The sequence below is a fragment of the Rhamphochromis sp. 'chilingali' genome (assembly GCF_963969265.1).
Source record: "Rhamphochromis sp. 'chilingali' genome assembly, chromosome: 10".
In the NCBI taxonomy this organism is placed as follows: Eukaryota; Metazoa; Chordata; class Actinopteri; order Cichliformes; family Cichlidae; genus Rhamphochromis; species Rhamphochromis sp. 'chilingali'.
This window is the reverse complement of record NC_137937.1, coordinates 34387590-34399865: the sequence shown is the minus strand read 5'-3', so window position 1 is coordinate 34399865 and position 12276 is coordinate 34387590. Positions and strand designations below refer to the sequence as shown.

The 12276-nt window shown below is 40.1% G+C and overlaps 1 protein-coding gene across 2 annotated transcripts; it reads left to right on the top strand.

Moving 5' to 3' along the window:
- Window positions 1-101: 101 nt before the first annotated feature.
- On the top strand, window positions 102-12241 carry slc2a8 (solute carrier family 2 member 8). Of its 2 annotated transcripts, XM_080895214.1 has the most exons (11): window positions 102-188; window positions 371-506; window positions 2123-2285; window positions 3691-3897; window positions 4507-4606; window positions 7024-7235; window positions 7360-7509; window positions 7854-7962; window positions 8049-8171; window positions 9204-9349; window positions 10964-12241. In XM_080895214.1, exons 2-11 carry the CDS (start codon window positions 418-420, stop codon window positions 11108-11110), a joined length of 1446 nt encoding a protein of 481 aa, XP_080751340.1. In that variant the 5' UTR covers window positions 102-188; window positions 371-417; the 3' UTR covers window positions 11111-12241. The 2 variants fall into 2 exon arrangements, with proteins under 2 accessions (XP_080751340.1, XP_080751339.1); XM_080895213.1 differs by having other exon boundaries at window positions 122-506.
- Window positions 12242-12276: the final 35 nt, after the last annotated feature.

Below are 12276 nucleotides of genomic sequence, written 5' to 3'. Positions count from 1 at the left end.
TTACTCTATCTTTGCTTTAATAAAGATAGGAGACTGCAGTCTGTTTTGGGCGATAGACCTCATACTAGGAGTTTTACTGTGAAACTACTTACACGCAGGGAAACAGGAAATAAGAGGAACACAGGACGATCAGCTGACTTCAATGTTGACAAAGCAAGTTAACCGCCGGTGAGAAGCAAATGTTCTCGGTAATGGTCACATTGTTTTTTCCAGCTGAATTGTCCGATATTTTCTTCACGGATATCTCAGATGGTCTAACTTCTTCTTTTTTCTGATTCCGTCCTGGTGGTTTTTCGCTTTCTTCGACTGCTTTTCTAGCTTTTGTTCGGGGATTTTTAAATTACTTTCTGACATGTGATCATTGTCAAAGGTGAACAGAGGTAAAAACCAGGAAAGATTGCTACTACTGCTGTCGGTATGGACATCCAAGATGAGAGGAGAAGGCTGCTGGATGCCGAGGGTGGAGATCCAACAGGACTCATGTCTGAACAAGATGCTTATCTGAGGTCAGTGTAGCTCTACCACAGCAGATCATTTCAGAGGGTTTACGTATCATCTAAATATACAGAGTTATCTAGACCATGCAGATTATGTTTCCGACTTGTAGTTTTTACTCTCCCCTTGCTGTTTTAGGGAACCCAGTTTAATTACGGATATTATTGCTTTGTTTAGTTTTAATGGTGTAGCATAATTTATTGGTGTGTGTGTGTGTGTGTGTGTGTGTGTGTGTGTGTGTGTGTGTGTACTAAATTTAAAGATGGCATACTGAACAAGCAGTTGATCTTTGCTTAGCTTCTTTTTGCTTGCTTATTTGGAACCTGAAAGGGCCACAGAGGAGAATCTGGAGTTTGCTTGATAACAACTGTTTTATGTTGACCTAGACCAAAGTCAATGGCTACTAGAAGAATTACACAGATGAGTGACAAATTAAAGGAAAACACTGAGCCCTTCACCTCTGCATTGGGGGGATGTGGTATGCTGTCATGGATGGGTTTTTCAATACAATACAATATTCTTCTGAGTGATCGCCTTTATCCTACAGTGACACATTTCTGTCCTGCACGGAGAAGTTTGATGAGGATGAAAATGATGTAAACCATGTTGCTATGAACAAATATAGGGATTTTAGACTCGCATACATCATCAGCAGAGAGAGTGACTGAATATCTTTTGGAAAAACGTCACTACAATGAAGTAAAGCGAGTACATCAGCATTCTGAGAACTAGATTTTAGCATGTGATTTGATGCAGAGTTTCCTGCTTCAGAAAGCTTATACTGATCTACACTGCAGTAACAGTTGTAGGAGGGCCCCTTCCTGTCCCAACAGTACTGCCCACCATGGCTCAAAGAAAGGTCCATGAAGACATGGATGAGCAAGTTTGGTGTGGAAGAACTTGACTGGCCTGACCTCAACACCTTTAGTTTGAATTATAGTGATGATTGCAAAACCAGCTTTCGTTTCCAACAGTCCAAGGGTGACTTGAACATATGGTCATGTGGTACACCACATACTGGTGTTGTAGCTGTAAAGTGGGGGGTGGGGGCAAAAAAGCTTTTATTTTTATATTCTTAAGTTTTAATAACATTAATGTAATTACATTTTTTATATATTAATGTAAATCTGCAAAATAATGTTACAAACCCTGAAAAAATTATCATTTAGTACACCCAATGCTCCCTTTAAACTCACTGGAGCTTACAGACAATCTCATGTCCTATTAAAGCTGCTTTATTCTTCCTGCATTCAGTCTAAAGCTGCAAAGTACTGTGCAGCACCGTGATCCTAGCTCTGCTTTTTCATTCTTAGTCCGAGTTAATCACAGTCATATCTGCTAGTTTTTGTAATACTTGCTCTATTCTGTACTGGATTCCTATTGTTGCTGGTGCTCTCCCAGTTTAAATACAAATCAGTATTCTCTTGATTACAGTGTTCCTGACTGAACAGCCGTTAGAAATGATGCATGTCACCCATGCCATGATATTATAGGCTTAAAAGAAGAAGCAGAAATTATTCTCTCTTTTGTCCCTGAAGCATATTAATGAGGCTGAGCTTCTTTCTATCATATGTGAGACCTGACCTTTACCTCCTACACTCATCTGTGTTCCTCTTTCTCTCCACAGCAAAGTGAAGAATCGAAAGTTGTACCTTGCGACACTTGCCTCTGTTCTGGGTCCCATGAGCTTCGGGTTCGTGCTGGGATACAGCTCTCCCGCCATCCCCGAACTCACCAAGATTGAGGACTCTCGGCTGAGACTGGACGATAACCAGGCTTCCTGGTTTGGGGTATGATGACAGCCAGGCAATTTTAACAGCAGATTTGTGTGACATCTCATTTCATCCAACACATCCTGTAAAAAAGACACACAAGAAAGAGCCGGATGAAATTAAAATGTGTTCACTGTATGTTTAAAATTAATCATTTTAGCACATTTTAAGAGCTTCAATAATCATGGTCATAATAGTTTATGACATAAAACGGTGGAAGAGTCACTGAAGGAACAACTTAATATACTGATCAGCCACAACACTGAAGCCATGTGCCTAGTGGTTTGTAGGTTCCCTTCTTGGTAACCCAGTGGTAACATTTTGGCCGCCTCCATGTTTGTGTTTTGTTTTGTTTGGTTTTTTTTGGGGGGGGGGGGGGGGGGGGGGTTGAGCCAGAAGTGACCACACTTGGACGAGAGGCTGCATTGTTTAGTCTAATTGTTTAAAATAATAGAAGCTGGCATCCATAGCAGTCACAACTCTAACGCTAAGCCTTAGGACAATCACACCGTTGAGTAGCTATAAAAGAAGTCACCTCCTGTATAGTAGCTGATAAATGGGGAAACTAGCCATAGAGACCCCAAAAGGTTGATTCTTTTCATCCGGACGTAGCAATTTCAATGGGAGAATCTTTTCATCACTCCTTCAGTCTCAGCTGACTGCAGGTTTCCCCAACCTGCAGTCAGCTTTGTGTGTATACGTGTTAAAGGTAACATCTTCATGAATGGCAGTACCTAAGGTTTGCCTCCAGTATACTGTAATCTTCTTCTTCTTTTCACTGCTTCCTTTATGGGTTGCCACAGTAGTTCATCTGCCTCCATCTCACCCTATCACATCCTCTTCTGTCACATCAACCGTCTGCATGTTCTCCTTTACTATGTTCATGAATCTTCCTTATTTTTCTCCTGCCTGGGAGCCTAATCCTCAACATCATTTGCTCAGTTTATCTACTATCCCTCCTCTGCAAATGCCCAAATTATCGTAGCGTTGCCTCTTGAACTTTGTCTCCAAAACACTTAACCTGAGGTTTCCCACTGATGCACTCATTTCAAGTCCCGTCCACTGTAATGAGAGGATCTGTGTAATTTTTGCCCTTTTAATGTTGGGTATAAAGAGTATATGCACCCTTTAAAGCCAAGCTGTCTGTTTTAAAATACGTTGAAAGTATTTCACTTAAACATATGGTCATGTGTTACATGGCATACTGGTGTAAAGTTGGTCTATATACTGCAAGCGCCGGAGCTTTGGCCTTTTTCAAAATAGGCACTAATGCAAAATAGAAAATATAGTCCAGATGTTAACTCAACAGAAATAGTTAAACCCTGTTTAATTATTCTTTTAAAATAATAAAATTGATCAAATGCAACATAAAGTTCAAATAATTCATTAACGTTTATTGCTGACGATCTGTTCTGTGTTTCAGTCCATAGTGACGGTGGGAGCAGCGTTGGGCGGGCTGATTGGTGGCTGGATGGTGGAGAAGATTGGCAGGAAGGTCAGTCTGATGTTATGCGCGCTGCCATTTGTCTCCGGCTTCACCATCATCATCGCGGCGCAGAACGTGTGGATGTTTTACGTTGGCAGAATTCTGACAGGCCTCGCCAGCGGCATCACCTCGCTGGTTGTCCCGGTATGTCATTTAAAAGCAGATTAAAGGCCTCTTTAATATTTGACCCGGCATCTGTTGATGTGAAGATTAGACAGTTTGATTCCAGAAGAAAAAAATCCATCTCCAAAAAACTTGGTTGTTAGACAGTAAATTGAAATGTCAGGCAGAAAAAACAAGGTATGCTTTCATTTTGTGGGATTAAGAAGTAGCTGCACAGTATCACTTGAACACTGATTAAAAATTAGAGAGTATAATCTGACACATGGCCTTAAATGGTGTGAAAGCCAGACACCGAATGACCTGATGGGCGGCACCTACACTCAGTGAGATAAATAAGGATTGTTTTGAACAGTGAATCATGCAAAGCCATTGTAGAATAAAAATATGGAGCTAGAAATGAACAGAATAAGACCACCTTTGCTTCAATAACATAAATGATTGTTAGTGTGGATCAGTCCATTCAAACGCCAAACATTTGTTGGCTTTGGCTTCTCAAATGTGAATCATAAATGTGCTCTTAACTTTATATAAACAAAATTATATGTGTTTGCTTTATAAACCATTAAGAGAACAGTTCTGTATACTAAAGGTTTGAATTTTTGATGTTCTCCCTTGTCTCCCCTCAAACAGGTGTATATTTCTGAGATGGCACATGAAAAGGTCCGTGGGACTTTAGGCTCCTGTGTGCAGCTCATGGTGGTGATAGGCATCATGGGAGCTTATCTTGGAGGTATGAAACTGATGTTTAAAGTTTTTATGGCATCTTTAAAACTCCCTTTGCAAAGTCTACATGGCTACAAGAACTGCAGTGTCAGATACAAGAAAAAGTGTCAGATAACAACAACGTTTTACAACCTACAAATCATTGAAAGATGATGTAACAAATGTGGCATTCACATGATCATCGTCATATATGATCCGATTCCTCTGCTGCCTCTTAGACAACAGCCTCACTGCTTGACCTGTGTGAAAATGGCTGCTTCTGGCTAATCTTGTTAGCTGTGTGCTGTGCATGATTTCCTAATAAAAGCTGGTATGTTTTGAGAGGAGGATTTGTCTCGTGGTGCTCTGGAGGTTAGTTGCTGTGCAAACACAGCAACTGTGTCACACTGCAGTCAAACAGCTGTTTGGTTGTGGGTAGATATGGTTTTTGAATTGTATCAAAGGTCTATCAGAGTTTGCAGTGATAACTTGCGGAATAACATCATGAGGTTAAAAATAGAATAATTTATTTATGAATCAGTTGATCAGTAAACTGGTTTAGAACCTGTTTCTCTGTGTGAGCCTTGTGACTGAATTTTGACGTGACCATAATCCCTCTGTGTGCCCCCCAAAGCTAAAATTACTCAAATAAAAAAAAAAAAACTGTTTTGTGTCCTCAGTTTTCTGCGTATCAATTTAGAGTGTGCGCTTGAGTTTTATAACTAATCAAAAAAAGACAAGCCCAAACCTCTTTTTATTCAACGCTCTGAACAAATGGTTCCTGTGCAAAAGGTGCTCTGTTCTCATTCTTGGCAGACTGGCTTAATCGAGAACTGTATTCACTAAAGTACTGAAAACATCGAAAGAGAGGCACACACACTCACACGCACACACTTGTTTTCAAGTGTGAAGACATTGAGACATGTCATTGACATAATGCTTTTCCTAGCTGCTTACCATAACCCTAACCATGAAAAATGAATACCTAACCCTAACCCTCAGTCTAAACCTAACCACAACCTAACTGTAACCCTGACCCTAAAACCACATTATGAGCCTCAAAAATGCCTTCAGACTGGTGGGGACGGTCATTTTGTCCCCATAAGTGACTGTTGGTCCCCACAGGTATAGTAGCATCCCAATTTTCTGTCCTTACAAAGACGTCTAAACGTGTGTATACACACACACACAGTATTATGTTAACTGTGTATCATAGACAATCTGGTAACTTGGGTAACATTTGACAAATAGAACTTATGGATAAAGTTTGAGAAACAGGAAAATGCTAAGGAATAAGGCAATTGTATAAGAATGCAGGAAAAACCTGAAGTAAAAAGCACGTGTTGGAACTGCGACATTTTACATTGGTCTATAGCAGGGGTGGGCAACTCCAGGCCTCGAGGGCCAGTGTCCTGCAGGTTTTAGATATCGCCCTGGGTCAACACACACACATCAAATGATTAGTTCATTACCAGGCCTCTGGAGAATTATAAGACATGTTGAGGAGGTAATTTAGCCATTTGAATCAGCTGTGTTGGATCAAGGACACATCTAAAACCTGCAGGACACCGGCCCTCGAGGCCTGGAGTTGCCCACCTCTGGTCTAGTCTCCAGGTTTGAAAAATAAAGCTAAACCTTTAATGCTTTTAATGGCCAGCAGGGGCTCACTACTCAGTTGCAAAGATAGCTTATTGCTCATTTGATTTATAACCTCAGTAAACAGGTTCCTAATTAGTTTATTGTATCAGTCACTAGCCTCCTCAAGTCTTCCTCAATATAACATGATGTTCATTGAATAAATTATTGTCTCATTAGCATACAGAAGGATCATAAGAGTACACATTAGGACAGGCTCACCTTAATATTGACACGTTGCTGCCCAGTGAGCATGCATTGCCTTTCTCACTTAAATCCGCCCCTCACTTGTAATGTTTGGTGTTAAACACTTAGATATGGGGGCAGTATAAATGCTAACCTTGAGGCTTCAGTAAAAACTAAAAGTGTCAGTTCAAATGGTTCTCACTGTTAAGACAAAGTTGTTTCAAAACAGCTGCATGGTTTGATGCGATGGATCACATCATGGAATTTGTTAAAAGGCCATATGAATCAAATTGTCTTTCAAGAAATGTTGCTTATTTCTATTGAGGCTTTTTTTTTGTTTTGTTTTGTTTTGTTTTTTGGTAAAGGGGGAAATGTCTCTGTTAGACATTTTTTAACTCATTCAGTGATTTAGTGATTACCTGTTTGGCCAAAATTAACAACCTTCTCTGAGCACATATAACACTTTAGATGCCGATTTTGAAATATAATAAATATCCTTGTTCCTGTTATTGTAAAATTAAAATGAATGGCTTCTAAAACTTCTTTTCCACATCTCTTTAAACAAAAGATGAGGAATAGCTGTAGAAATGGCTCATCCTGAGTGTGTGTGAACCTGTCCTGCAGGTCTCTTTATGGACTGGCGTTGGTTGGCGATCTGCTGCTCCATCCCACCGACGCTGCTGATGGTCTTTATGTCCTTCATGCCTGAAACGCCCCGCTTCCTGCTGTCACAGGGCAAGCGAAGGGAGGCTGTGGAGTCACTGCGCTTCTTACGTGGACCAGACGCTCCTGTCGAATGGGAGTGCGCCCGCATTGAGGAAGCATGTGATGAGCAGGTGATATAAGACAAGAATTTCTGGCCACAGTGCCTTTGCCCTCCTCAATTGTAATTCAACCACTGTGGGAAAATGTTGGCAGTTTGGCTTGATGATTGACAACGTTATTCTGTTTTCCTCCTAGGGCTCTAAATTCCAGCTGTCTGACCTGAAGGATCCTGGTGTCTACAAGCCTCTGGTGATTGGCATCATGCTGATGATCTTCCAGCAGATGAGCGGGATCAACGCCATCATGTTCTATGCTGAGAATATATTTGAACAGGCACATTTTAAGGTAGCTCATTCACAGGCGCTACTGCTCTTTCTATCACTCACTAAACAAAGCAGATGAAGGAGCAGAAGAGCAAGACTTCACAGGACAGTGCTGGCACCTTTTTATCAAAAATGGATTTGTCGCGTTGCACTTTTCCCAAAAAGGCTTTTTTGGGAAATAGGAGTAGGGCTAAAAACAAAAGTCACAAGTTAGTGTAACAAAATGCGAAACATTTCAGTGAACACACTAATAGAAAGCTCTCCCCTTGGAGGTGAAAATTGAATTCAACAGCAAAATTATCAATTTACAAGTTTTCAGTGAAAACATAAATTCATTATAGACCTGTCTTTCTCGTTATTCTGCAGCAAAGTGACCTGGCGTCAGTGATCGTGGGTCTCATTCAGGTCGTCTTTACTGGAGTAGCAGCGCTTATCATGGACAAAGCTGGAAGGAAAGTCCTTCTCATTATCTCAGGTAGCCAGAATCTTTAAATGTAATTATTAACCATAATTCCTGAGATCTCTCTGTGACACCTCCTTGATTGTAATTTCATAACACAGGTGTTGCCATGGCCATCAGCACCACAGCATTTGGAGTTTACTTCTACCTGATGTCCTTACTTCCAGAACCCCATGGTGACCTGGCCTGGATGGCTCTGGCCAGCATTGCGGTGTTCATCACAGGTCAGTTTTCCAGCATATAAAAATGGGTCAATCAGCTCCACTTCAAGATGCAAAAATGATTTAGTCCTCACACCTTTTCCTTACCTTATACTTAATACAAATAACTTTGGATATTTAATGGCTTTGGCTATTCCATCACAAATTCAAAGATAAATTTGTCAGTCATCTGCAAAACATTTAATTAGGGCTGTGCGATATGACCAAAATCTCATATCCTATATCCTAATATATCCTATATTTATCGTCCCAAACGACGATATTTATCACAAAAGTTTTACATTTTCTGTAAATTCTGTGAATCTCGGGCAACTTGCGTGAAGTGTTTTCAGCTGGGAGTGCTGTACCTGGAGTCGAGTGTTACATAAGTTGAAACGGCCGCAATTTTCACAATTTTGTGAGTATTTAAGATAAGATAAGATAAGATAAGATAACCTTTATTAGTCCCACACGTGGGAAATTTGTTATTTATGTTATTTATTACACGGCATGCTGAGGGTAAAAGCCTGTCCTAAGGTTTATGTTTTTAAGCACCCATCGGCTCTTTTTAGTTTCTCATCCGTAAACACTCCACATACAATTTCACCTGATTCAGTTTATTTTGAAAAATCTCAACAGGATCTTCAGCTTTTTTTTGTGAAAGGTTTACGTGGAAAATAAACAAGCGGAAGGCGGAGCCACACGATGGTTTTACCGTCGTTGTTGCTAACGACAACGCAAACAAACAGTCGCTTGTCCGTCAGTAGTGTGGTTATTTTATATATAAGAGAAAGAGAGAACTTTAAGAAATCCTGGAGTGACCATCAAAACGATGAAAAACTATTTCCGTAAACAGTTTATTTTGCGACACCACGAAACAAGCGATAGCGTAAAATGAAACATTAGACGTTATATCGTTATATCGAACAGCCCTACATTTAATTCTCCAAAACCCAAACAAATTAGTGCTGCTGATGGGGATTTTTTTTGTTAAACTTGTGGGTGTATTCCCCCAACAGACCATGCCACTTTAATAACTGTTGCTGTCCTGTTCAGGTTTTGCTCTCGGCTGGGGTCCGATCCCGTGGCTCGTCATGTCAGAGATCTTCCCAGTGAAAGTGAGGGGGGTTGCCAGCGCTGTCTGCGTCCTCACCAACTGGAGCATAGCATTCGTCGTCACCAAAAATTTCCAGGATATGATGGTGAGTGTTGAACAGAATACCAAATCTGTTAAAGATCCATAAAACCACATTTCAACCAGGATTGTAAACAGAAGTGAAATTTAATTAAACAGAAGTGAAATTTTATCTTACATCTGGGATCCTTTTTTTAGTGAACACATGAGCATACAGCATGTTTACTTAAGATGCCATAAAAAGACTTCACTGCAAATTTTGCACTTTGCAGCACCATCCGAGGGACAAAGTAGAGCCCTTTGCTGGGCTGGTTCTGGCACATAGGCCGCATGTTTACCACAAATGGTTCAATGGATGTGGAATAAGATCCTGTTGGAACAGTTAGCATAACGTAACTCACCAGAAAGTCAAAATGATGTCACACAGTAATCATTATTGTTTGTTATTATGGTTGTGATGAGATAGCAGAACACATTGGAAACACATCATCACTGACTTATGGCAAAATGTTGATGACTCGCCCCCATCAAACATAGTTTATTCCCAGAAAGCTTCCCTGCCAACACCAGACGAGCTGCAGAGAAGTGCATTCCTACTTAACGAGCATATTAAGGGAAGCATTTAGTCCAGTATACACATAGTTGTTGTAACGGCCCTAATTTGCCATCAGTCATAACAGACTTAACTGGCCATTTATGCTCACCATTGTTGCTCTCACAAATGCTGCATGACTCCTGACTTAGTCAGGCTGGAAAAATGAGTGTTTGAAAAGCTTAATGTCTATTGCTGTTTCAGTGATGGGTCAGTACAGGCACATTGAGATAACCAGGGTACAAAGGCGAAAAGCTGTAACAGCTGGAGCAAAAAAAGATGAGATTTTGTGGAGAAAACTTTCAAACCACCATAATTATTTTGTTTCCTCTTTGGACTTGTTCTAGTATAATTTTTTTTCCGCTGAGTTGCAAAACATGTTGTTTACGAGAAGACTTCACCACGTCCAGTGTGCCACAAGCACCCTTATGAATAGTTATGGGTCTGATGTCACATTTAGACTGAGCAGTGACCAACATGCCAACCATAACAGCAGCTTAAGTAGTCAGTAGTCACTCCATAGCCTGCTTAGGTTCGCTGTATTGTCTCAAAGCGCTGTCACTTTTAGATTGGATATTCTCAGCTCAAAGGATAATGGGTTTCATTTTTTTGTACAGGATTATAGTTTTGTTTTGTTTTTTTTAACCATCTGTATTTGTGAATTTAAAAAACAAAGTTTACTCTACACCAACATCTAGATTACTGTACAGCGATATCTTTGTATAACTTCCTCCTGGAGGTCAAAAAACTGCATGTTACATTAATTGGTCATTCTAAATTGGCTTTGGATGTTGGATTGTGTAGCTGTCTGTCTCATTGCTGAAGGCCACCTCTGCTACCTGGAGAAGCCTCTCCAACATACTGAGGATGGAAAAATAACAGTTAAATCCATATGAGTGACAATTTGTGAAGCTGTGAAAACATATTTTGATGCAGGGATGAAAATTTGAATTGAATTTGCGCTGCAGTCGGGATATTTTGAGTGTTTTTGACATAGTTCTCTGTGGCCTTTCCCCCCCCTCTCTCTCTCTCTCGCTCTCTCTTGCTCCCCCCCCCCCCCCCCCCCCCCGATACCTATTTGCCTTGCAGAATCTTCTAACCAGTGCAGGAACTTTCTGGCTATTTGCTTCTATGTGCATCCTGAATGTCATCTTCACCATGGTCTTCGTCCCAGAAACCAAGGGCAAGACACTGGAGCAAATCGAAGCAACTTTCAGAGGGATGTCAGGTCCCTGAAGATGCCACATGTAAAGACTAAAAGACAAAACTGCTCATTTCTGAACTCACTGCTCTACCTGGGGCACTGTGTGGGTATTCTTTGTTGTTGTTATTATTAACACTTTATCACCTTTGGATATTACAGAAACTGCTGAAAGAAGTAATCCTTCGTGAAGGTTATGATTTTCAGTATTTGTGTACGAGGCATTGATTTGTCTGTTGTTCATGATGCCATTGAACTGTAATGCATCAGTAAGGTTCTGCCAAATTTGAGCTGTTTTCATGTGAAATCTGTCCAGAATCCTTTAATGTAAGATAATCTGATAAGGCAATTAAGTGCAGTCCTTTCAGTTTTGTGATACTGACAGTCTACAGAGGGGACCAGATTCAGGCTAAAGGGGGGCTGACTCTATACTGCCCCCAGGTGTACTCTTTCTTGCAGTTCTGATCAGTAAAGACAATTTTGGCAAGTTTTCCTCAGGACAGCAGTTTAGCATGAAGTTGGAAAACACTGAGGGTTGTAGTAATGGACTCCAGTGTTGCCTTCCCTATAAAATGAAATGCCAAAAATACATATAAGCTACTGTTTTTCCCTCTGTTTGTTTAAACAGAGCTTCTAAATTGAGCAGGCAGACACGTGCAGTGACTTCTTCCGGGTCATTTACATTTTTTTTCCGTTGCTGGATAAGAATATTTCCTATTGTTCTGACTCTTTTTAAGGACTCTAGCAAAAGACAGAACAAAAGTGTAACATTTTGGTAGAAGTGAGTAAGCTGTTTACACTAATTTACCTGTGTGTAATTTACACCATCAGGGAAGATTTATGTGATGGCATTGTTCTTTTGGGGTTTTTTTTAGCTGTGAACTGTAAAAATGTGTTTTTTCTTTAAAGTTTTATAATCATTTTTCTTTTGGGATACACTTGAAAAATGTTTTAAACACACATTATATGACTTATACACCCTTGAGGTTATGATAATAGTCACGTAAGTCACATTGTGAAGTAGTGAGTTATGTTAATTAAATATCACCTTTTCTTAAACATATTGTTTTTGTTGATCACTCTACTGGAAAAGAATAATAATCATGTTGTTGTTGTTTTTTTTTATTTAGTTTGTGATCAATAAAGATGTTTCTATTGTGTCTGTGTATTCTTTACAAATTCATTGTGAATTTCACCTGAA

Coding starts and splice junctions, on each gene's coding strand:
- slc2a8 (XM_080895214.1), top strand. CDS start 418: ATGGACATCCAAGATGAGAGGAGAAGGCTGCTGGATGCCGAGGGTGGA. Junction 7,236..7,359: donor AGGAAGCATGTGATGAGCAG/GTGATATAAGAC, acceptor TTTTCCTCCTAG/GGCTCTAAATTCCAGCTGTC. Junction 7,510..7,853: donor TTGAACAGGCACATTTTAAG/GTAGCTCATTCA, acceptor GTTATTCTGCAG/CAAAGTGACCTGGCGTCAGT.